The following is a 27,144-nucleotide window of genomic DNA, read 5'->3' on the forward strand; positions in this document are numbered from 1 at the left end:
GATTTTAAATCACATGGATTTGCACCTTGTAGGTTCACGGCACATGTATTGCAGATTCCTAATTGTATCCCAAAATAGTGGTGATGTGCTGTTTTTATGATTGGAGTAATTCATTGTTTCTGGAGAGAAAATATCCTCTCACCAAACACATGACAAAAATTGTCAGAAGAGTTTTGACAGTTATGTGGCATCCTAGAGTCTATCTAACCTTAACTAAAAGCGAAAACTTGATTTTTCAGAATAAATAGTATCTTAAATTTATACACAAAAGATACTTAATATAATCAATACCTGAAACAAGCTATATAGAGCAAATGTCACAAACAAGAATAAAAAATTTCACAAAATATTACCAAGCATGATTGATGATTCCTGCATTCAGTTGTGCTAACATCTCTAGACTACAAATTTTCCTAAAAGTTACAAAAATTATCCTTAACCCATCACTGCTGTGCTCAGATGTGCCAACACAATCTCCAGGCGTCAAATTGCTTAAAAATTATTCTTATAACTTGAATGAGCTGAAGCTGAGAACTATGTAATACTAGCTAACCAGAAATGTAACTGTCATTTTATTTTTCATAATGAAATGAATCAGAAATAGCTATTTACAAGCCGGAAAAATACCGTATTGGCCCGAATATAAGGCGACCCCGAATATAAGGCGACCTGCAGTTTTAGGAGGCCAAACAAATGTAAAAATAATGTTTGGTAGAAATTAATGTGAAAATTCATTAGACATACATTTTGTGTTGATAAATTGTTTTTGCATGTATGTATAACAATTAATTTATATTTATCACATTACTTATTTAAAATAAGTTTGAATGGCCTACCCTAAAAGTCAAAAGAAAACAATTAGAAAATATTTACATTTTTAAGTATTACACTAGAAATTTTTTCGTATGTTTACTGTCATCTTCAGAGCTGTTTATTTGTCTAGAGCTCATTCCCCGCCGTTCCACCGATGTGTGATTGTTCATTTTTCACAGTTTACTGTATCTACGAATTTAAAATTTTTACAATGGCTATTAATCACTCTTAAAATACAGCATTTAACTATCCGTTTGACTTAAGCTACGTATTACCACAGAACAAGGCGTATTACTATTTAGTAGTGTGTTAAACGTAAAAAAAGCAAACAAAGAATGCATCTTGCCGGAACAAAACAAGTGGTTAGCTGACATGATGAAGCTTACGGCCATGAATAACTTCGGTTACGTGACCGCGTATATTTGTCCATATTACTCTCTGACAGAGAGAGTCTGTTCTATGAATTTGAAAGAATAATCTATCATAATTATAAAAGGTTTTTACATAAATAAAGAGTGGATTATTAAAATAGCTTTTGAAGCAACGTACCAAATTCCTGTTAATATGGCGTCTTCGTGCGTGTTCGGCAATGTTCGTTTTACAACAAAGAAATATTGTGGAAAGACAGTTGGCAGCCGTGAATTTCCAAACATTACATCCGAAATGTTTGTAAACGTAAACAATCGTTCTGAAAATAACTGTGATATTTTAGTACAAATATTTCCATTAAAAATCTGAAGATAAATTACCGTAAATGTTAACACGCGATTGTACACAAAGTACAAATATGAATTGTGAAATAAAAGGTTGCCATTTTGAGATGCTTCAACATTCACGTTTTTACTCAAGAACAAATATTTTAATTTTCGACTTCAAACAATTGTGAATTACTGCAATATTAGGTGGATTTATTGTTTTTCCCCGTGTGAGGTAACAAAGTTTTAGTTAATATAAAAAATCGTGAACGTTTTTGTTAAACAATGTTTCTACTGTAGTTTTCAGCTTGGAACTAATGTTTGCGGTTCTGACGTCTTGGGTGCGAAAATAAGGCGACTTCCAATTTTTGCATCTCTCGTTTATGTAAAAATGGTCGCCTTATATTCGGACCAATACGGTAGTCACTATTGACCAGTGTAATTATTAAAGTTTTCTTAAATACAAATACCAAATTAAAATAGTAAGGCATACCTGCCAACTTTGGCCAGTCCAAAAGAGGGAGGTTTTTTAGTGGAGTAAATACTTGTTCCCCCAATAAAGCGGGGGGTCCGGGGGTTCTCCCCCGGGAAAATTTTGTTTTGAAGATGCAAAATAGTGCTTTTAAGCATATTTCTAAGTAAAAATTATAAAAAACAGCTGGTTGAAATTGTAATATTTTTATTGGGCTAGTTGCAATTTTTAATAATTGTCTCCACGTGCCTACTGTGGAGAGTTCAAAAGAGAAAGATTTTCCCATTTACAAAATATAGGGTAGGCAGGGCCACAAAAAGAGGGCATAGTACGTGCACACCATAAAAAAAAAGTGCATTAATTCTAGATTGTTAAATTTTTTTTCCCAATTTTCAATCAACATCTTTAAGTTTCTTGATATTTACTATGCCTAAATAAGTCCTAAGTCATTATCAATATTTTATAGAAATTTACCACTTTACAAAATGCAGCATGTTCACCTTTCCTAGATTGCAAAATGCACGGAAATTCGTCACTGAGTGTCTTCTTGTACACAGCAAGATACTTCACTGTAGGCTTACTTAACGCCATTTCTATTAAATCCCTATTGCGGAGTAGACCTACAACTAAACAAAAATACTCATCACGCAACTGCTTCACAAAATAATATTTTTATGAATACACCGTTGAATAAATTCAAAGACTATAATGCTAGCTCTACACTTCGTCTGTGAGCACAGACGCGAACAAAGGCGAATTTGTTCGGGCACAAACTAACAATTCGCACATAGCCGGCTTACAAACCGAAGCGAATTTGGGCACGAATGTAAACAGTGGTATCATAAACTCATTAATTCAGTCTGTCTTTATTTCAAACCACCACCACCGAAAAAACAGTTTTCAATGTTGACAACACACGCCATCTTGGAAAACAAATGATACCATAGAGTAAATAAAGTACTAGTACAGAGTGGACACTCAATGCTATTGCAGTTCTACGTTTTTTTTATTCAGAAATGCCCTAGTTGCTATACAAAAACGCAAACTTGACAAACATTAAAACGAAGTTGCAATGGCTTAAAACCGAGATAAAGTACCTTCTGGAGTAAGACTTACGTATCAAATTATAAGTAAATTTTAATTTAAATACAACATTGATCGTAGAAAGTACAATTTGCAGTTAATATGCTTAAAACACTAATTTGAATAGTAGGGAAATTTGCAGCTTCAACTGAATGTTGGTGAGCTTGTGACTTTTTTCGTGCATGCATTAATATTTATAAAAATATTGATTTTATTTTTTTTTCCCTTATAAGCAAATAAATTAACTAAATATCGGTAAACGTAACATAAAATGATTTAGGAGAGCAATATTTTTAAAACAATAAGTAAATTTCTTACCTTCGGTACAGTGTTTGCCTTAACCTCATTTCGGTTAAAAATGTTTTGTTTACGTATCATAACATTTGTTAAAATGCATAACATGTAACATATTTTTGGATTATATTAAATTGCTGCATTTTTTTATGTCCAAGAAACAATTTTTGTTCTAGTAGAATCACGCTGATTGAAGTTAAGGTTAGGATTTTCGTAGGTACCTAACGAATTGCATTACAAATCGCAAACAAAACTAATGCATAAAAAAACGTGCAGAAGTATTTAATCATTAACACAGGCAATGTGTATTTCTGGCAAATTTTAGAGCTGTAGCAAACCGTATGTATTCGTTACTGAGTAACGGGTGTGGCATCTAGTAACGAGTAACGAAACGTTACACACGAATGCATTTCGTTACTCGCATCTTTCGTATGTTTCACGCATGCGCGCGCGTATTCGTTACAAAGAACGATGTTTGTTTATTAATAAAAGTATAATTTGGAAATTCGTCGTCCAAGTTTTTTACTGTTTATTAAAGGTATTGTGTGTGTAGACAAAGTTTTAGATTCGAACAGAAACAACGTAAGAAAGTATTTTTTACAAATTATAAATATGTATGTTTTTGTTTTTTATAATCGCGTATTTTCACGTTTTATGTTCTTATCTTAAAAGATATATTATAATAAAGCCGCTCTAATGAGAGTTAATTGTTTCTTGGTTAACAAAAGCTGTTAATTATCAAATATTTTTAATTGTTTATATTCGATTTTGACGCCGACCGCCAATGCTCCTCTATGTCGCATAGACCGCTATGCCTCATCAACGTCTCCTAGAAGCGTGTGCACCGAACGCGCCCGTGCGCGCAGCTAAGTGTAGTGCGTGCGTCGAGGCGAACGCCATACAACGAGTGCTACACCGGCGCAAGGATCCGGCCGGGTGTGGCATATCCTTCCGCCGCACTACAACAAATTGTTATAATTATGTTTTTCCACAGGATTTTATTAAACATTATTTTTTATTAATTAATAATTAAGTCTTTGCAAAATCATGTTTCAATGTGCGATTTGTCCCGAACCTGGCCGGTTCAGTTTCCCGCGAAATTCACACGTTTCCGCGGGAGGGCTGGCGGGGGAGGGGGGTCGCGCGCGGCGACACCGCTAGTGTCCTTCGAGAGCTCAACCAGGCCGGCAGCCTGCGCGCAACGCGGAACCTTCAACCTTTGCATTCACCGACATGTATTTTTCCATAGTGTAATTTCTTTTCAACCTTTTGTACAGTTCCGCGGTCGGCCTAAATTTACCATGAGGTACTTAACTTAATTCAATCAGTGCTCCGAGATGAGTGTTTTACGTCATACGTAAGTACTGTGGGGAGAGTATGTGTTTGTACGTCGGCGCTTCACGCCCAACCTAGCCTTCAGGCTACTTAGTTTTGGCCCGCACGGGGCAGCCAGCAGGCAACACGTGCCATCCAACTTAATAACGATTCAGTCCCTGGGACACACCTAGTCACCACGTAGAGTCGCCGGAGACACGGGCCTACGTGTTGCTAGCCCAGTTTATCAAGTGTAATGTGTTAGTGGAATAGTTGTTCGCCTAAGTGTAATTCGTCATGTCAGGGCTTATGTATCACCGTCGTACGGCAGTGCGCCACCAAACTTAATAACGATTCAGTCCCTGGGACACACCTAGTCACCACGTAGAGTCGCCGGAGACACGGGCCTACGTGTTGCTAGCCCAGTTTATCCAGAGCTAGGTATTAGTGTAGTGTATTGTGCTTCAAAATATCGTGTGCCATGTCAGTGTCTTTTGTAACTTTCGCGTCACGTATACGAGTCTGCCCCTCACGCGCATAAGAATCGTGAGCCGCCACTGAGGAAGTGAGCTGCGCGTGTGACTAGTCGCGTCGGGCAAACCGTTACGGCCAGAACGGGCAGCACCATGTATTGGGCTGTGCTGTATTAAATTCACCAACTATCTGAAGAGGTTTTGTGTTATTATTCAGGCGTCCCGAGTGGCCTCAACAGCTCGGGGGGCCCTACTGCGTTGACCCCTACCTCTAGCCACAAGGCCGAACCTTCCCTGAGAACACGAACCTAACAAAATCACGTCTATATAATCGGAGGTAGCGGGGACGGCGTCAATTTATTTTTATTTACTCGACGTCATACTGTACGCGTGCGAAATACGACTCGATTCGATGCTGTTACATAATATAGCATGTGCCATGTCAGCGGTATCAGAAGTAACGAGTAACGATACAAAAGTAACGAGTACTAATTGTTATAGTAACGAATACATACGGGTACACATTTTTTCGTTACTTTTACACCTCTAGCAAATTTAACTGCATTAAGTTGTACAATTTTCCCCACAAAAACTGAAGCTGTTACCAATGGCATCAATTATTTATGGATTAGGTGAAAGTACAAATCATTACCGTATCTTCACTTCTTGAAGACAGGTGTATAGCAATTGTTAAGGAGAAAAAACCTTAATTTCAACATAAAAATTTAAAAGACACTTCATTTTATTGCAACCCTCACCTCGGTAATTGTTCCGTATCACGTATCCAAGTTTATCCCTTGATCCTGTTGGCATGATCATGTATGATTTATCCGGTGGCACATGATGCTTGCTGTTTTAATTAATATTAAAACAACAAGAATCATTACCACAGGATAATGCCATTAAAATCAAGGGATAGACTTGGATACGCAATACAAAATTTTTACCAACACCTTCCTCTCGACCTAAAAATAAAATTCATACAAAACATTTAGACTAATTAAAGTACATAAGTAGCAAGTTTGAGCAGAATTTGAGACTCATTGACGTTTAGAACAGTACCTAGGTATTAATGTATTGTGTGCTTGTCCTCAACGTGCGACTACACACAGCCTAAAAAGAGGAAATTCTGTAGGGCATGAAAACAAAATGCTCATCACTATTTTAATTACACAAAACTTTTATTTTGTTTCGTTTTAATAATTTACACATACCTAGTTTCGTCAAGCGGAAACTTAAAGTAAAGTTAATTATTATTATCTCTGTTCGAATCTAAAACTTGTCTACACACACAATACCTTTAATAAACAGTAAAAGACTTGGACGACGAATTTCCAAATTATACTTTTATTAATAAACAAACATCGTTCTTTGTAACGAATACGCGCGTGCATGCGTGAAACATACGAAAGATGCGAGTAACGAAATGCATTCGTGTGTAACGTTTCGTTACTCGTTACTAGATGCCGCACCCGTTACACAGTAACGAATACATACGGTTTGCTACAGCTCTAGAAACAACGTAAGAAAGTATTTTTTACAAATTATAACTATGTATGTTTTTGTTTTTTATAATCACGTATTTTCACGTTTTATGTTCTTATCTTAAAAGATATATTATAATAAAGCCGCTCTAATGAGAGTTAATTGTTTCTTGGTTAACAAAAGCTGTTAATTATCAAATATTTTTAATTGTTTATATTCGATTTATTTTTATTTACGCGACGTCATACTGTACGCGTACGAAATACGACTCGATTCGATGCTGTTACATAACATAGCATGTGCCATGTCATGCGGTATCAGAAGTAACGAGTAACGATACGAAAGTAACGAGTACTAATTGTTATAGTAACGAATACATACGGGTACACATTTTTTCGTTACTTTTACACCTCTAAAAACTGTACAGCAACTAGAAAAATGTGATTGCCTTGCCCTATGAAGTGTCCCCCCCCCCCCCCCCCCCCTGAATGATACCTTTTTCTGGTTGGCTAACAAACACCAATGACGAACGTGTACCAAAACAGCTCCCATAATTATCGTAAATAACTACGTTTCTTTCTACGCTTAACCAAGAGTTTTAGCCAACAATTGTGGGCATTGAGGCTATTAAAATAACCACACGTTATGGTATGAACCGTAGTTACTAAACGCTTGTACGGAATAATGGTATAAACATATTAATACTATAAATTTACGGCATTAAAAACTTCAAGAGAAACAGAACCAAAAAGCGGGAGATTTGAATGACAAATCGGGAGGGCGGGAGAAAGGTTATAAAATCGGTAGTCTCCCGCCTAAAGCGGGACGGTTGGCAGGTATGGTAAGGTTAAGAAAAGTTAACAAACATTATGATAGTTAAATTTTACATTTTAAAAATACATTTGTGGATATTTAATGTACATGATTATAAATAGTGATACGCTACCAGTACCAAAATGAAACTAAAAAAAAGGGTAAGCTTTGGAGTTTTAAGAAGTTATATTTATGATGAAGTTTTACATATTGTGAAGTGTCCTGCCAATTGAAGTTCAGCCACTCTGGATACATATTTTATTGGTTTTATTAATACATTGAAATCTATATCTGGGTATCTACAAATTATTTTACAAAAAAAACACTTTGGTTCTAACCTTATTGTAAATATTGAATACTCATATTAGGTGATATTCACTCAATATGTAAAAAAAAAATTGGTTGTCTGTAAAGATGGTTTACAGACGATAGTTTAACGTAACAACATCATAACAAAACATTGATGAAATGATTGCATACTATTATGAATAAAATTGAATAATTTTTATTGAATTATCACTATTTTATATGGATACAAAAGAGTGAAATGAAATCTACAATTTAATTGATAAATTTACTTTTATTTGCACTCATTAATTCAAATATGTTTATTACTTTAACAAAGAGATTATTTTAACTATAACACTTATACATGTTTGCTATTTAACTTCTTCCAAACTGTGTTATTCTGTTAAGGATAGGACGATGATTGGAAAAGTAGGAAACGAATGGGAGTGTTTCTAGTTTAATGTGCCTCAAAAAAGTCAAATCGATGGTTTTTCCAATCGAGTGGAAGGGAGATAGATGTGGTGCAAGTGTACAATGAGCGTAATGGGACACAGCACAATGGGACAATGTGTGTAAGGGGACACTTTTTAGTGCGTGCAGCCGGCATTCATTGATTTATTAGACGTCACGTCAAAAATATTTTTATTGTATACATGTATTAAGTATTTAAAACTGAATCAAATACAAATTGGAAAAAAAAAAAACTATGTTTTGCCACTGACTAATCTCAAGTAACCCCTAACCTTTATTATCCTTTGTTAAAATTACTCATTTAAAATTGTTAGGTAAATATAGTTCTGTGATGGGTGATGCAAAACTATTTCAGACTCAAGTAGTATCAGGTCTCAGTATTAAATGCTGTTTTGGATATTTTTGATACACAGTTTCACTCCCGGCAAGTTTTCAACGACCGAACACTGTTATTACACTTTATTTTGCAACGTAACTTATGTCTAAGAAACATTGTACAGTTCCCAAAAAATTTAGCCAGTATTATGAATAAATTCCTTAAAAATGAAGTAGCTATGTGAATGATGCATTTTTTATCATTGTTTCCAAATGTTTAGAAGAAATTGTGCATTTTTGCACGATTATTTTTTAAAATTAAAATTAATGATTTTTAAAACTAAAATTCAAGGATAATGCTGGAAAAAAACCTTAAAGATCTATGAAAATAAAAGTTTTATTTCAAAAAAATATATAAAGAAAACAAAATACAACCACCAGTACATGAAATGTAATAATATACAAAACATAAAAATTTGAGTATACATACATAGTTAACAGTCTTATCTTATTTGTTCACATGTACAGTTATATAACTTTATTATTCTTTCACTACCTAATCAAAAATAAACAATAGTTAAAATGCAAAAAATAATTCATATAAATACTAAGAAAAATAAATAACAGAAATACAAGTGTAATCATTAATCAAAGATGCACGTCTCTGCAACATATTCCTCCCAAATTTCAGATCCTTAGTACTGGACCAATTCTTCCCTTAATGTAGATGCTTTATATTGTAGGTATGTATCATCATTTTTCATTATACAGGTTTTGCGTATTGGCGCAGTTATATTGTAAATCCTGACATAGCACGGTTTCATATTTGTTCAAGCTCTCTGAATATATATCTATCTGTGGGGGGGGGGGGGGGGGGGTTTTGAAAATTTGTGGTAAGATTATATAATTTTTATTTATCATGGTAATTTTAAATAATGGTGGAATGGTTTAGGTTTGGTTTAACAGCACTGGAACATATCATACTCATGCAATAACTAAGGAACTGAAATACTGTATTACAAATTTGAAAACTAGTATATTTTATGAAATAACAAAACTGGTCTTTAGTAAATGCCCTCGATGAAGGCATATGGACAAAAAAAATTATGATTTTTAATAGTTACAATTATTTGTTAAATCTCTTCATGGGGAAATTTTTTTTATTCTTTTAATGTGTTCATGCTTTATTTAATTTGACTATAAATGTACAATCTTGTAAACTTCAATATACAAAATTATAATTTATTTCAATGTAAAATTTGACAATGAACATTTAATGAGAAAACTTTGAAAAACCTAAAATTAGATACTGCCAAGAGTGGTCACCCTATTTTATTTAGTAGTTATTTACAATTTTTATAAATTTGGTTTAAGTCTTTCACATGTGGCTGAAGTTCTTTAAAACTACTATGGTCTGGGAAATTAGAAATTTATTTCACATTACAAATGTTACGATCTCAAGTGACGTGTGGAAACACAATATTTTCATGTAGACTAACTTGCCACACATTAGGTTTTTCATTCTTTTGATATGTAGTAAGGTGCAACATAGTGTGAAAATAGAGAATTTGGTACTAAAACCTGTGTAAACTTATTTACTTTATTTTAAAGCTATATTAGGAAATAACTTGACTTCCTCAGATGTCATATGACACATGAAATGTTGTCTCATCAATCTTAATCTCACAAATATTTGTAAACCCCTGATTCAGAATTTAGGTAAGAATAACTGATGAACTGTCAATATTTGTGTATTGGCATTTAGATAAGTTAATCAAAGTTTGATTGCTGGATCAAATAACTCTAGTAAAATATAAGGAAATTTAAGTGTTGCTCTGAATTGTTCGTACGGGAGTTTATAAATGTTACAAAGACAAATGGATTACTAAGAAGGGCAAATGTGTTGGAATGAGAAAACAACCACTAGTAGTATGGAGAAAAACAAGTTATCTGGACAAAATGAGCTAACAGTGCAGGATGTGACAGCATTATTTAGAAAAAGTCTACATGAGTAATGATATTTTGTAAGGAATTAATTTTACACTTTTATAGAACAATATTCAATTTTTAATTTTTTGAATTAAATTTTACCCATCATGCCATCACTAATAATAATGAAATAAATTACAGTAACAACCTTCTATAATGCTTATTAGACTTTCTGACAAAGGAGCCTTCAAAAGCTCTTCAGAGATTCAATTTTATTCCTATAATCTTACTCAACTACAATGTAATTAGATCTTGTTTTCTTGCATACCTACTCGGACTTACAATTTGTGCTTCAACCGTGAAAACAAACCCATCTACCTGGCAAGACTGATTCCCATGTCAGTTTGAGTAACTTATCTACTTCCATATTTATTAAATCATAGCCTACATGAGCTCACAGGCTTGCCATCATCACCAAAATGTAAGTTTGTACAAAAACAAAACACACATATGATTATAAGAATGATTAAAAGGTCTTCATACTGGTGTGGTACATCACAGTGGTAGAGATCACCTACAATGGAAACTCATTAAGTCACAACAGAAAGATACTTCAAAGCTATTATTATTTCTCAATATAGTCTGCATCATTATTTATGTTATTCCATTGTTATATCAGTGTCCCAAAACCAGGTGCACAAAATTCTTTGGGTTTTTGTCTCAGCCACATTATGAAATGGTACTATTTCATTGTATAATCATTGAGTGTTGCAGTTTATAAATGAATGAGCATGTTACATTGTCAGTATGAAATGAATATCTTCAAGGTGGATGATTATGATGCAACTCTAACAACACAATGTTTTATCGCATAATTGTTGCACTAGCAAAAATAATATATAATTACGAGTACTGCATGCACAGTTGTCTGTGTGCTCCGTAGAAGCAGCCATGTTTCACGTTACCACATCGCCTTGTACTGTTCTTGTCTGACGCCTTAGCGTGTGCATGAGCATGAGACAGTGCAGTGTAGCATCACTACCGCTTCAATACACCATGCCACTGTTAGGACCTTAAAATATTTATGGCAATCATTGAGAGGAAAACCTTAATTTTCTTCAAAAAGTAAAATTAGAAATTATGAGTGATTTATAGTACACATTTTAACTCAACTCTGGACATCAGAAAAACCATCTGACATACATGAGTGTCAATGTAAAATATTTGTGCCAGTGCTAAGATTAATACCACATTGGTCTGAAAAAAATATAAATAGAAAACCTACTTTATTTTCTATTTTTGCAATCCCAGAACTTAGTGTTAGCCTATTAATTACACCCTTAAACATTTACATATGTGCACCATGAGCATGTATTGCCCCTTACATAAATACACATGCACCTATTTTTTTTTTTTTTTTTTTTACTTTTTTCATTGTTTATCTTCCTTGCCATAAATCAGCTTATTAAGACCTATTTTAAATAACCTCATACTGCAATAATTTTTATAACTTTTGACTTTCAATAACACAGCATGGCCAGGAACCCAAACATCCTGGATTAAAGAGCTTTCACTGTATTAGAATAATCTGTTCCTGTTAAAACTGTATCTATTTAGCCTAGTCCTGAGGTATTGAAAAAGTCAATAGACTTCTTATCTTTTTTTTTTACTTTTCACTGACACAAATAATTAATTAATATACAAAGACATGATTAGCTGCAATTTATAATATGTAAAAAAAGGTTGTAAAAAAAGCGATGTACTCCTTTATCAAAACTTTCCGTTTTGTAAAATTTAAATACAAATAATTAATATCTAATTCAAGTCCATTCATTCATTACAGTATGTAAAACAAAAGATTAACACAAAAAATATTTTGCATGAAAAATGATAGTGGTTCCCGAAACAGTGAAACGACTCCTGGACACGGGTAGAAGCGGACGCAGGCGATGCTGGCTCTCACTGGCGATGCACAATGAAGTCCCAGGACTCCATCCAGCGCAGGCGCAGGACGTCGGCGGCGGTTAAAGGCGTCGTGCCGTAGCTGAGCGCGGTGAACCGCCGGAACACGGCCAGGACCAGCGCCAGCCACGCGGCGACCAGCGCCTTGTACAGCAGGCCCCACGCCCGCCGCTTCAGCCTCAGGCTGGGGAGCACGCGCCACGATCAGTGACGTCAGTTCACAAAGTATTTTTTGGGAAAATTTTACTCACCGAAACACACAAATAAATAACAAAACAAACCACTATTTCATTCAAACAGAACCAAATTAAACATACAGTGTCTCATCACCAAACATTTGAGATTTGGGTAGGATCTAAGCTACGCTCTACCGACTGGGAACAAAAAATCATTTAAACGGTATACCTACCAATTCGGCAGAAAAATAATTACCCTTTAACGTATATCAACCTAGCTTCAATTATGTACATCTATGTTGGTAATGGAAAAAAAGGAAAATTTTCCTTACAAATTGTGTGCTTAGATTTCTGCAGAAAATTTTTCAGCTCACGTCTGTGACTGCAATGATAGCATGACCGTCATTAACTTGACGTGGATCCATCTTTAAACAAGCCAAGAAATTACAATAGTAGTGTGTTCACAGATAATGGAAGTCATGAAAACTATACTGAAAGACTGGACAAGAAAAAGTAACGAAACTGAAAGACTGGTCAGGAAAGCCACAAAAAGGCTCAAAATAAAAAGTAATGGTGCTGGGAGTCACAAAATGTTGATTTCTAGCAACCTTTTACTAGCTTGCATTTTGTATGCAAAGAAGAAAAAAAAACAATGTTTACCAACATAAAATGCCATGGCTCCAGATACATTTAGTAAACAACAGTCAGGAATTACGTTAACAGGTTAAATAATCCTTCCAATACATAATAGAAAACATTAAGTTTATGATTTTTTAATTCTTAATAGAACTGAAATATATCTGCTATAATAATAATAATGTTCTTGCCTACTTTTATGTACTTGAAATGTATTTTAACATATAATTGTACTGTAAATAATTTTAATGGGAGAGAGTCTTGATTTAAATGGTAGTTAACAGGCACACTTACTTGATTGGAAAACAAATTAACATACACTCTTGATTAGCACTCTGTTTTCCTGGAACGAACTAGAGTAATACTACAAGGGACAGGTGTACTGTATTAAAGCCATAATCCAACGTACCTTATGACATGATGCAAGTGCTCAAGTAATGCTGCCGTAAGGAGCACTTTAAACGTGAAAGCTAGCAGATAGTGGTGTAAGAACAGGGTGCGTTCCACGAAGAAGTACGGCAGATAGTGGAACAGATATCCGCTCAGAAGCACCTCTCCAATTAGTGTGAAGTTGTGCCACAGTTCTGGAATTAACACAAACTATTAGGGCACAATAAACTATTAATAAAATCTACAGTTAGTACGAAAAGCAAAGTAACCAAACAATCATCCGTATGACCTTAACTAAGAAACAAGACTCCAATGCAAACTACTTTTCTATGAAAAGGTAATGTGAGCAATTTGAGAGCGTAGAGATGTATAATGCATGTGGAGTATGTCACGCACCCAACTAGTACCAACAGACAACAATTCCATCGTTCCCTCCCCTTTCCCCCCCTGCTTCTTCACAGGTGCAGCACTGGCCACCCATCTCTATTAGTGCCAGGGTGCATGGTAACCATTCCAATACAAGCCCGGCTTAGTGCTGCTGAGTGACCTTGAACTGCCGCCTCTCACCTCCCTTCCCACCTACTCAACACGCGCCACCAATAAGCACCGCGCTCATTATCCCCCCTTGCGGTCACGTATGCAATACAAGAGGACTGGTATCTGCGCCTACTTCCCCTGAGCCGCGCTCCTCACCACTCGGCCATGCCACCAGCGACTCTGCTACCTTGTGGCGAGGTGGTCGCCAAGCCCCTGATGGGGTCTCGACCCCTCGTCGTCCCAGAGTAGAGGCACCAGAATCGTGAAAGGCGCATCTCATATGGTGGGTGACTACATACTTATTACTGATGCACAGGGGACTCCAAAAACTACTTCAATAATGAGTCGGAATACAGAAACTGATTTGTTTTATACAGGAGGTTGTGAGAGCCTCACCTTAAATATCAGAAAAAATTTAATAAACATGTAGGTAAAAGGCTATGAGACAGAATAAACTGTCATTATTTAATCTGATTAGGGATGGGCCGGTCGAATCCTCGAATCCCACCGAATATCTAGTATTCGAAAGATTCGAAATTCAAAGGAAAAGATTCGGGATTCGAGGAAAAATATTGATGTAAATGTAGTACTTTAAATACTTAAATGCTTACAATTTACTTGGCCTGTTTACGTTTTCCTTGGAACACATCCTATTGAGGTAAAGTAGAACCTCGTTAATACATGATGGTCGGGACCGAGATAATCACAGATTACCGAATTTCACGGACTAGCGATTAAAAGCCTGGAAGGTCTTGTCAAGCTTCTCAGACACTGGCGTGCAGCTGGGTTAAGGCCAAGGTCATGTGATGTAACATCTCTCGAGGCTTACTGCGCCTTGGCAGCAGATGGATAAAAAATAGTAAACTCCCCATTATTCGTGTTAATTGGGACCCGCCGATGCCCGGATAATTTAAATCCTGTAAAAAAATTAATAAACCTGGATACGTAATCCGTTCACGGTAAGGGCCGGCAGTCTTAGAATTAGTGTCTCGGCTTAAAAAAATACAGCACTGCCTAGCCATTAGTTCACGGTCATTTACAACAGCCGAACAGAGAAAGATAAGATCGTGCTGACCTTGCACACATAATTTTTGGGTAGCCCCCTTGGGTAGCCCCCTTGGGTAGCCCCCTCCCCCCCCCAACCCCTTTCGAACAGCCGAATGCCAGCCAGACACGTCACTCGCCAGGCGCCTGCCGTGTGTTGGAGGGTGGAAACAAACAAAGGGAGACGGGAAGCAGAAGTCAGGACATCCCCCTCAAGTTTAAAGAGTGACAAATGTGACAGCTGAAAGGGGGGGGGCGACACAAAGAGTCGGTACAAACAGCATTGCAGAGTTTGGCGGCCCACGCGATGGCTTGCAATTTTAAGCGCTGACAATTTTTACTTCTCTTTATTTTTCTGCTCTTTTAAATTGTCCCGGATTATCCGATTCCCGAATTAGCGCATCACGGATTAACGAGGTTCTACTGTATTGTACTTTTAATTCGTTATTATATAAAAAAATTATGAAGCATGTACTGATTTGGGAAACTTACTTTATATTCATGAACATGGATGCATTGTCGCTACATTGGCATTAAATAAGGCATAAATCACAGATGTATTCTCAGAATATGCTAAAAAAAATAAAATTAAAGCACATTTAGGATCTAGACTAGTAATATGAATCTTTTTTTTTTTTAATAACTTAACAGAGGAATCTGATACTTAGTAATACAACAATAATGCCGACTTTCATCACAAGTTACGGTCACTCATGTAGTAATAACAATGAAATAATGAATGACAAAAATTAATACATTATACAATTATTATTTTAATCGCGATTCAATTTTAAATATTCTGATACACGTTCTATTAATGATTTTTTTATGACCAAGTTTGGTTTGTGTAGACTACCAACGTTAAAATATGTATTATCTGAGAATTCCATGATGGCCAACCAATGAATTTGTTAGCCAATCATTTTGAGCAACACAAAAAATAACTATATTAATATAAAGAATTTTAATGGGTAAACTAGAGAAAACACCTCGTCACTTTTAACTTCGGCCATATTAATCACTATGCTTTAGTGAGGCTTAATTTTAAAAGACGCACGACAATATTTCTTATGGCCTAAAACTAGTGATGGGCCGAGACTCGAAAATTCGAGTCGAGTCGAGCGAGTAGCATCAGCTCGGCTCGGCTCGGCATTCGAGTTTATTTTACTCGACGGGGCGAAACTCGAAAGGAAATTGGATAAAACTCGATGATAAAATATAATAAAATTGAATTACAATTCTTAATATCTCCTTACGTGACTTCAGCCGACACTAAAAATACGTACGTAAGACCGAAACACGTACTTAAAAACAATGACGACAATCGGCCATATTATTTATATTTTAGTTTCACATATTGCCAACTTAACAGGTGTGACCACATAGCAAAGAAGACGAACACATTTTTAATAAACAAAACACAAATTAAATTTTATAATCTTAATATCGGCCCAAATATTACTTTTTTTTAGTAAATCCGTGCTACAATCGGCGCAACGTTACAATAATAAATTAACGGTAGCGTTATATTTGTGTTACAGAGCGCATGTTTGCGACTGATACGCCACCAATCACGAAATGGCAGTTAAAAAAAACAACTGCGCTCCACTAATTTTAGGAAGTGTAGGGTGGCGAACATGAATTTTTTTTCCGTGTTTGTTTACACTATTACGTTCGGCGAGAGTGCATTTTGTATAATTGTTTGCTATCCAAATTAAGTGGCAAGTTAAAATTAATTATGAAGTATAAAGTATTTTATAAAGTGAAAGTATTTTATAAAGTGTAACTATTTAATACAAATACAAAAGCATGGATTGGTTGGAAGTGCCAGCTTGCGATTGGCCGGCAACGTAACGGCGTTAGTGTTGTAGCAATAATCTTTAAATGTATTATATTTGTTATGGGAACGTTTATTGTAATGTTGCGTTAATTGTAGCACGGCCTTACACTTCCCATAAGTGAAAGTTTTCAAAAATGTTCTAATGATTGTGTGAAACGTAACCTAACCTTCGCGCCAACAAGCCTAAATTATATTCATTTTTTTATTGACTCGTGAATGCTGCAGGCCGCAGCTAACTCGTTCGGTCCAAAATAAGGTAAATATGTAGTTGAGCGGTATTTGCGAAAAAAAATGTTAAAAACTTAAAATACTTTAATTATATGCTCTTTAAATTCCTCTTTTCATTAAAGCCGGCAGATATAAGAAATTCCAAATACTTTATAAGATATCGAATTTTTTAATTTTCATAGTTGGGCGATATTTGTTAAATAAAATTTAAAAATTCTGAAAATACTTTAATTATATGCTCTTAAAATTCCTCTTTTCATTAAAGCCGGCAGATATAAGAAATTCCAAATACTTTAGGAGATATCAAATTTTTTTAATTTTCATAGTTGGGCAATATTTGTTAAATAAAATTTAAAAATTCAAAAAATACTTTTTTCTATGCTCTATACCTCAATTATTGAATTGTATTATATCAGTTAAGAATTTATTCTAAATGAATTATTTGTATTAATACTTGTATTTTAAATATATTTGATTACGTGGGCCAGTCTAAGGACTCTTAGCAGTAAAGTGCAAATATTCAAGCTCAACTTAAGTGTCAAAGATTCAAATAAAAATTCAGACTCGAATCGACTCGACTTGAATTTATGATCTACAAACTCGACTCGAATCGACTCGAACTAATTATTGTATAATTCGACTCGACTCGACTCGACTTAAAAATTTGCAGGTTCGTACATCTCTACCTAAAACCATTGAAGCCAAGATGGCGCCTTTCAGTTTCCATTAAATATTTCAGGAAAGCGTTTATCTTCAATGGGATTTTTAACAAATGTCAAGTTGGTAACTACAAAATATTGTTCCGTCGGATGTTGAATTTCATTTTCAGATTTACGTGAATACATGAATCACTGTACTCACAGATAATGCCTGAATGCCTTAAATCCACCAAGTCGGATTCTACAGCAATTGATGAAGTGACCAGATTTTTACGTGATCCTACAGTTAACCCAGAAATAAACATCCTCGAATACGGGAAAACTCAGTCTGCGTGTTCACCCAGGCTACATAAACTGTCCAAAAAATATTTGTGTTCACCACCTGCGACAGTGTTCTCTGAAAGTTTGTTCAGAACTGCAGGAAACATATGTGAACCAAAACGGAATCGTCTTGATCCAGACCATGTCAAAATACTTGTTTTTTTTTTTAAATAAAAATTTAAAGAGTTAAATAATTCTGCATAATGTTTAATTTTTTCTCTTAACTTATAAATTATTTTATAATTAACCCTTGAGATCTGGATTCGGATTCGAGGGGTGGATTCGAGGTACTGTTTGGGATTCAAATTCAAATTTTGGATTCGGGAAAAATGGGATTCGACCCATCACTAAATCTGATGACTCCTATGCAATCCCCAGTCCTGAATGTCATCCACTATTCCTAAGTCAGACTCAACTAGAAACTTTTAACCATAAAATTATGTTGTTTTTTTCTGTACGAATGCAATGCTAGCAGGATTTTCTTAGCATAGGCATTATTGAACCAACCACCTCTTTGCATGCTACAATTACGTGCAGTCAATTAAACTAACATTTTACTGGTCAGAGAGTCCTTAAGAGGACAATTTTTTTTTTCTGCAGTATAAGTCTTGTAATATGAGTTACTACAAAAACAACTACACAAGTTATATATAGTTCTAATTAAAATCTCAAAGAATCATCATTTCATCCTATCTCACAGCATGGTGGGGGAAAACCAGCCAAAACTTTTTTAAATAAAAACTCTTTAATCTGATATTTTTAGCACAATTGCCATACTGGATGAGCGAATTTGCCGGATAACTGAATGTGAAATTAGTTACAAGGGGGATAACAACTATGAAAAGAAACCCGTTAGAAAACAGAAAACATCGGCAGATCTGTAATGCAACTTGGTGGCCAATGCCAACAGCTGAAATTCACCCAAAAAATCTGAACTCGAGCGGCTCAATTGGTGTCGGATTACTAGACGAGACAAGATTTTATGGTTTTATTTCTATGCTAATTTCATTTTGAAAACAGGAGATTTCTGTATTATTTTATTTTTTATGAATTCTGTTTGTTCACAAAGATAGCATATCAGATATCATCAAACACATATGACTTGAAAAAATGTCTTCAGTGTGATTCTAATTCTCATTCTTACTATTTGAATTTGAATCGAACCAAAAAAAGCTGATATTCGCACAGACCTATTCATTCATTGAATTTAAATTTAATGTATTCAAAAATTAAGTTTTTGTGATTCAATTTGAGTTTTGATGAATAATACAAATTAATTTAATAATCTGAGTTGCATTTGCTGCTTTATGGTGTGCTAATTTGCATTTCAGTGTCATATGGTGTATTGACAGCTCTTCAGTGTGTTATTTCGGTTTAATCGCAATGCACCATATACCGTATTTGCTCGCATAAAGGCCGGGTATATGCCCCCCCCCCCTCCTTTTTTTGTAAACATTTTGAGGAAAAATTTAAAAACGTGTTTTTTCTGGGTTTATCTGAGTGCAGGGCAGCTTGGCATGCATCAAACAGCAAGCCATGTATTGTGAGGGGGGGGAGGTGATTTTGTAAGCGGCAGTGATACAAAGACTGGTATTATAGTTTGTCCCTTCTCAGTAGGACCGTCTGTGAGGCATGCCAGACGTAAGCAGTTAGTCCTATCTCAAACGACATAAAGATAAAGAAAACTGGACTCACCGGCTTGTGTTGATGTGCAGTGTTGACGGAATAGAGAGGGGCGTAGAGGGGAAGTGAAGGAGGAAGGGAAGTGGGTGGAGCAGGTACCTACACTCCTTTGTCTGGTTGGCTGGCTAGCTGGCAGGAGGGAGGTTAAGCCACGCCTCTGCCTCTCTCCCCCCCCCCCCCCACCACTCCACCCTCTTTTATTAAATGTTAGTTTTTCATATCTGAAAAAAAGAAAAATCTATAGGCCCCCTCCCCTTTTTTGGGTTCGAAAATTTGGAAAAAAAAGGGGGCCTTTACGCGAGTAAATACAGTAATCTTGTCTCTATAATTGCATAATGTGCTGAACCACAGAAAGCTGTATTTAAGACTTTTCACTTGACCCTGAATTACAAAAGTAAACCTTTGTTGCTGCACAGAGCGTGCTGCTATTCTCACCCGGAGACACGTCGTAGCACTGGCGTCTCCGCCGCAGCAGGTAGAACACCAGCAGGCAGCTGTAGACCGCCAGGCCGGCCGTTCCGCTCCACCACACCACCACGTTGCCCAGCAGGTGCACCTGCGCCTGGAACACAGTTTAATGTGACTGTAATTAGAGCAGCACATGGCCGGATATCTCATAGTCACTTTAAAATATACTCACAGTTGCTAAATAGGTGAAAACATATTGAAACATTAAATATTTAGGGTTGAGTTGATTTCAAAAATATCATATTACGAGTCCAACTTCAATTCTCACATTTGGGACTTGATTCTTTGATTTGATTCTGATTCAAACAAATTCTACATATACTCTTTACAATAATGGTTTGAAGCGCAGTGTCACCTCTAAGCCAAAGGGATGCAGCTTTCTCATAGTGCATAGGATAACTATGAAATCCAAGCGGTGACCTCAACATTAGATGGCAGAGAAATGTAGATACAGGTGTGATGCAAGACCGTTTGGTACTTTCAAGAATCTTTACCCAGTGTTTGTGTGTCAAAAAAATTATTCTAAAAACTCGCATTTTAGCCACTTTCAGACTCCTAAAATTATGAGTTTAAAAAAAGAAATACGGAAACAGAACCACCTATCTGCCCTCAGCGCGTTCTTAAATGCTTTTCGTAAACAGACACCACACAGGATATCTTGAATAGTTTTTCAAATCACGCGGTTTCTCCTGAAGCTCTGCACACAGCACGTGCGCCCATACAGGCGGGGAGGGGCATCAAGCGGAGAGAGACGGGACTCACGTTGCTGTGCGGGCTGACCCAGTAGGCGATGCCGCGGGCCATCAGCGGCCAGTCCAGCGGCTCGCTGCTGTACATGTGGTTCTGGACGTTCTCCTGGCCGGTGAACAGCATCTTGTACTGCAGCTCCGCCAACTTCTCCCAGAAGCTGAGCGAGGTGGCGCGCAGCGGGATCATCTCCGCGTTCACCAGCTCCCGCTCGCGGTCCTTCTGGTCCTCCGCTGCGGCCGGCGCAAAACAAACAAACCATCACTCCACTCCGCTCCACTCCACGGAGAACAACCTTTCATACCTGGAAACAAGTCTCTTAGGAAGGCTGTCCACACTCTTCTAAGTCAAGAGATATTGTATTTCGTCAAGGAAAGTCAGGGAATTTACTTGAAATTCTGGAAAAGAATAAACTGAAATTTCCCAGGAAGAGGAACTGAATGTAAAACAGGCTCTAGTCTGCCAATACCCAAACTGTGATAGCATTATTTTTTATATGCAAATGGTGTTTAAGTGCATTATCATACACATTATAAAATGGTATCTGCAAAGTACTGTTTGAATTTTCATTTTTTTTAAATGTAATTGTAGACTAGAAATGGAGATGATTTGAGTAAGGGTTTTATATATTTTATCAAGAAAAAAAGAAAAATATCAAGTATTAAAAAAAAAATTGTCAGGAAAGTAAGGGAAAAGTCAGAGAAATTTTATTAGACTTATGTTATTATGAATTATGAACACTTACGTAATAGAATACAAGAGAACTATCTTAATAAATTTACAGAATACATTGTCACAGCAATGACAGTACAATAAATTAACCACCATGGTGCAAGAGACCAAACCTTCAGGCAGGGTTAGAGGACCACGAAAATTAGTGGACTCCTAGTCCGAACCCCCTGGGTAAAGAACCCACAACCCTTGCCACACGAGTGTGACGTGTTAGCGATCACTGCTATCCATGGCCCTAAAAATGACTATACAGTTAATGTTTGTGCTTTTAAGGCTGCTGAAATTAAATCCTCCCATATTCCCATCAGCTGTTTTCTTGATTCAAATCTATTGTTCTGCACCTAATATAAAAGAACTTTTAAAATTTCGCTCTAAGAAATAACACCAAAATGTGTTTTAAAAACGAAATTGGCCTGAAAATAAAACCATCAAATTTTGTCCCTAGTTATTGTATGACAACTGTTGAAATTAGGCATGTGCGAAGCTTCGATAGTACAATCGAATTCGAAGTTTTTTTAATATTCGATAACACTTCGAAACGATATGAAGTATTCGCATTAAACGAAGCTTCGTCGTATCATTCAAGTTGTGACGTCACGTGCGATTTATTTTCTGTTAACTTCGGAAGATCGACCTATCGCTCGAACGTGACGTCACTATCGATTAATCTAAAGTGTTGTGTAAGTAAACACAACTAAATTGCTGCATTTGTCGACTACCGTGGGTTTTCATAATTTTATCTAACGAAATTAAAAATGGATAAAGGTGCAGACGGTTCATTACAAGCGAAAGAAGTACCGTCAAAAAGAAAGAAACGTAGTGCAATATGGAATTATTTCACAGATGTTGGCGATTGCTCCGCACAATGCGATTGTTGCAAACAGTCGTTCAAATGTCCGCGTGGTAGGTTATGTAACTAGGTTTTTTTTTATAATAAGGGTTTAATAATTTGTGAATAGTGTACACATTGATGTTATAATTTATTATTTGGATGGTAGTATCTTCACCGAACGCAATGCAACCGCTAACGTAAAAAAAGAAGAAAGTAAAACACGTCCCATCGCAACCACTCGTGGAATGTTTACGTTTCGTACGTTTTCAGATGCCTTTAACCTAATAAAGTTTCATGTCTGCCTTTTTTTGTATAAGATTTTCGTCATGACGTTTGTAACAATGTTTTCGTGCGGTGTTTAAAGCTTTAATGATGTAATGTGCCACAATAGAAATTTGTGTGTGCCATGGATTGGTAGTGTCTAAATAGCAAATTTTCTAACATACGGTAAAACTGAATTCCCCCAAAACACGTTTCTAAATTTTTGTTAGTATTTAATTGGTTTGGGAGTCAACTTGATTTGGATGACAAAATAGCAAAAAAATGGTACAGTAAGTAATCTGTAGGATGATTATTGTTCACATTTTCCCTCATAGAGAAGTTAGTCATCTAAAAAAAAATCAACAATTCTGACAATGGTTGTTTTTGAGTAGGCTATTATTTTTCTTGAAAACCATAAATAAGTATTTTAAATGTTGCTAACCCAACAAACAATTTACCATACTTAAATTGTAACTAGGCTAACCTAACCAATGATTGCTGTGTCTAGGGGGCATGGACCAGGGTGAGACTCGAACTCTGGGCATGATGTCACCCATGTGGGGCTTGGCGCTGCACGCCGAAACGGATGGTACCATTATTTAAAATCAAATCACGCCGAGGTATATTTGATAAAAAACAAGTAAACAAACACCCTTTTACATTTAACTCTGGTGATCCATGAACAGCCAACATGGTATTATTAATTTAAAAATAACTTCAATAAAAGTTATTATTAATGAAAGGCCTTCGGCAAGTCTGAGTCTATAGTGGCCAGTTAATATTTACGCAAAAAGGAAACAATGAAATTTTTATGTACCTGTTACACGCACTGTGTCTGCATTACACGATACATTGGTTACATAGGTTATCTGACGAGCTATCAGCCATGATGCCAGCTGCTGACGAACCATAGACAACACAACACTCTCAGCGCTTACCAACCGAGCTGACAGTACATAACAGAAATAAAAAATCTATTACCTGAAAACTCACACAAAAAACACTAGGTATTATTAAAAGAAAATTACAGTAATAATAATTAAATCGAAATTAGGGTATGAGGCACTGAATCGACCGCACCCTCTTGGTGTAGTTCGTGGCACCCTCACATGCACATGACTTCTGCGGGAAATTTGAATGCCAGGAAAGGGAAGGAGGTTAGGAGAGTGCTGGCATATCAGACAATGTCAGGTTCATTCAGATTAGAACAGTATGACCTATTTTATAAATAGATAACTTAACAGAGCCTAACGAAATGTTCAAAACTTAAACAACCAGTTAAATATTTCAATTACAGCAATGCAGTTTACTAGAATTTTCAACTAAAATGAGAGGAACTCAAAAATACAATTACTATCAGTTTTTCTTCTTCAGTTGAATACCTATCCCATAACATGAGAAGATTTTAAGGGAAATTAGGCCTCAACATCTTGCAATTTCAAATATTTTGATACTGCTTACAATAAAACTTCCATGCTAAATATTTTGGTTCTACATTTCATAGCACTTAGCTTTGGCTGATTGTTGAAGCCAATACTTGCGAACTGGTCGTATGAGTATTCCAGTGTGAAATAATAAGTTATTGCCTCGTAGCACTAACAGACTAGAGCCTATTAGTATATACATGTTTGCAACAAGGTATAGAAGGTCTAGGGGATATGATTTATGGCTTGCTCTCCCAAAAATTGGGATAAATAGTTCAAAATTATATTTATAGCAAAAAGATGAGAAACTTCAAGATGGAAAGGCCTAATCCCCCTTTATGTCTTTCCAAGGCTACCGATGGTTAAAATTTTGCAAATACGACTTTTTCCAATTTAAATACACATTTAGTACATTTTATAGTTGTACTGGTTGTACTAATGAAATTATTTACTGTAGTAAAATAAGAGCGACACATCAACAAAATTTTAATATTGCTTGCAGGCACTACAACAACACTTCAGAACCATTTGGAGGCAAAACATGCTGTGTTGTACAAGGAACTAATGAAAGACAAAGAAAAAATTCATGAGCTTGAAGGAACTTGTGCAAAAAAAAAACCAGTGCTGCAGCCTACTTTAACTGAAATGTTCAGAAGTACGCAGAAGATGTCACCATCCGACCCTAAAGCACAGAGCATAACCAAACAAATTGCCAAAATGGTGGCAACAGAACTTTTGCCGTATGAGTTTGTAGAAGGGTGTGGATTTAAAGAGTTAATGGGTCACAAAAATGTTGCACCTACATACACAGTACCATGTAGAACTACATTTTCTGAACATTATATTCCAGCTCTTTATGAGGAAACAAAACACTCTCTCAAGAAAATGCTTGTACAAGATTTACCAACAATATCATCCATTGCATTTACATCTGATGGCTGGACTTCTCGCTCAACTGACAGTTACATTAGCCTTACCTGTCATTATCTCCGACCTGACTTCACGTCTGTGTCATTTGCAATGAGTAACACTGTTGTAAATGAATCCCACACAAGTGTTCAGGTGGCTACTACCATAAAAAATGTTCTTATTGACTGGGAAATTGATCCAGCAGTGACATCTATCCCATTATTCTGCATCACTGATAATGCCCATAATTTCAGACAGGCTTCTGTGTCATTATTTAAAGATGGTTCCAGATCATGTTTTGCTCACACCCTTCAAATTGCAATTGAAAACAGTAAGAATGATTGCCCGGGTACAACCACACTTCTTAGTAAGGCCAGGAGTATAGTTGGTCATTACCGAAGAAGCACTCGTGCTAGGAAAAGACTTCACACATTCCAGGAACAGTTGAACATGCCAAAACTAGAAGTAATTCAACATATTGATACACGTTGGTGTTCAGAGTACCAAATGCTCAAGAGACTGCTGGAAATGAAACCTGCTCTTGTAGCCGACCACGTGAACTCTGGCGATACAGACATGCTGACCGCCTTGGAATGGAAACATGCTGAAAACTTTGTTCAAGTTTTACAACCACTTGCAGAAGCCACAGAAGAAATGAGTGGAAACACTTATCCAACATTGTCCATGATCATTCCAGTACTTCACTGTCTTCTTTGTAACCTTGAATCACACATCACTGCCAAAAAAGATGGCATGACACTTGCAAGAGCATTGCATAAAAATCTAAAGTCAAGATTTCCGAACTACATGCAAGAACCCCTACAGCGTGCTGCAATGTTGGTTGATCCAAGATTTAAAGGAGTGCTTCTATCTACAATTGAATCGGAAGCCATTCTTTTGTCAGAGATAAAAAGTTTAAAAACTGATTCCAATCCTGTACAAGAGGCTAAATCTAGCATTCCAAACTCTGCACCAACATCTTCTCTATGGGCTGTCTTCGATAGTATTCCAATGCAAGAAAATAAAGATTATGATGAAGGAGAAGAAGAAGTGCGGAGGTACCTAAAAGAACCTCGTATCAACAGACATGACAATCCATTAAATTGGTGGAAAAATGAAGGTACAAAGTACCGATATTTATCCAAAGTAGCTCTGAAGTATCTGGGGGTTCCTTCCACACAAGTAAATTCAGAGCGTCTCTTTTCAGCAGCTGGAAATGTTGTTTCAGCACGAAGAGAAAACTTGCTACCTCAGCATGTCGAGCAATTGGTGTTTTTACATGCCAACTTGAAATAAAAGCTAACCTGTTGACCGGATATAAGAGCCTAGTGTGTAAATCTTTCAATGGTGTTTTGTGTGTGTATAGTATTAGTCATTTTTAAATATTTGTAGAACATACTTCGTTTTGTTTGTTCTCCAATTGAACATGGGGGTTAAATAATTTTTCCCAGTGTTATAAAAATTTATTAAACTTAAAACAATGAAAACTTTTTGATGATTGAAAAGAACAGTGATTAATTTAAGATGTGCAATTGTGTACATGTACATGTTTTTATGTAGAGATTTTTCAAAATGAATTACATGCTTCATGTTTGTAAATAGAACTTAAATTAAAGCTGGAATTTTATTTAATGTAGAGCATTTTTACACTCTGTATTAATGGGGGTTGAAAGTTGATATTAAAAATAAAAACTTTTTTTTTTTATGGTTTTGAAAAGCAACTATTCGCATTCGATTCGAATTCGCACAAATAGTTATTATTCGCTTCGCAATGAAAATTTGACATTCGCACATATCTAGTTGAAATGTTGGAAACAATGGCATCTTTCTGTTGATTTTCACCACGAAAG

The 27,144-nt window shown here is 36.0% G+C and overlaps 2 protein-coding genes across 3 annotated transcripts in view; one reads left to right on the forward strand and one right to left on the reverse strand.

The window, feature by feature from the left end:
• Nucleotides 1–9,374: 9,374 nt before the first annotated feature.
• The window catches only part of LOC134537796 (protein O-mannosyltransferase 1), a 53,700-nt gene continuing 35,930 nt past the window's right edge, over nucleotides 9,375–27,144 (reverse strand). For both annotated transcript variants that reach the window (XM_063378604.1, XM_063378605.1), the window contains exons 10-13: nucleotides 21,152–21,369; nucleotides 20,357–20,483; nucleotides 13,629–13,803; nucleotides 9,375–12,591 (exon numbers count right to left, since the gene is read on the reverse strand). In XM_063378604.1, coding sequence (XP_063234674.1) covers nucleotides 12,405–12,591; nucleotides 13,629–13,803; nucleotides 20,357–20,483; nucleotides 21,152–21,369 — 707 coding nt within the window. In that variant the 3' untranslated portion in view covers nucleotides 9,375–12,404. The remainder of the gene's footprint in view (nucleotides 12,592–13,628; nucleotides 13,804–20,356; nucleotides 20,484–21,151; nucleotides 21,370–27,144) is intronic.
• LOC134537797 (zinc finger BED domain-containing protein 4-like) lies at nucleotides 22,343–27,050 on the forward strand. Its single transcript, XM_063378607.1, has 2 exons — nucleotides 22,343–22,771; nucleotides 24,888–27,050. Exons 1-2 carry the CDS (start codon nucleotides 22,624–22,626, stop codon nucleotides 26,588–26,590), a joined length of 1,851 nt encoding a protein of 616 aa, XP_063234677.1. The 5' UTR covers nucleotides 22,343–22,623; the 3' UTR covers nucleotides 26,591–27,050.

Source organism: Bacillus rossius, chromosome 12, assembly GCF_032445375.1.
Source record: "Bacillus rossius redtenbacheri isolate Brsri chromosome 12, Brsri_v3, whole genome shotgun sequence".
Classification (NCBI taxonomy): domain Eukaryota; kingdom Metazoa; phylum Arthropoda; class Insecta; order Phasmatodea; family Bacillidae; genus Bacillus; species Bacillus rossius.

Bases quoted from the DNA above. Each gene is read 5' to 3' on its own strand.
- LOC134537797 (XM_063378607.1), top strand. From the start codon at position 22,624: ATGGATAAAGGTGCAGACGGTTCATTACAAGCGAAAGAAGTACCGTCA. The intron at 22,772-24,887 runs GTAGGTTATGTA...TATTGCTTGCAG, and splicing joins GTCGTTCAAATGTCCGCGTG to GCACTACAACAACACTTCAG.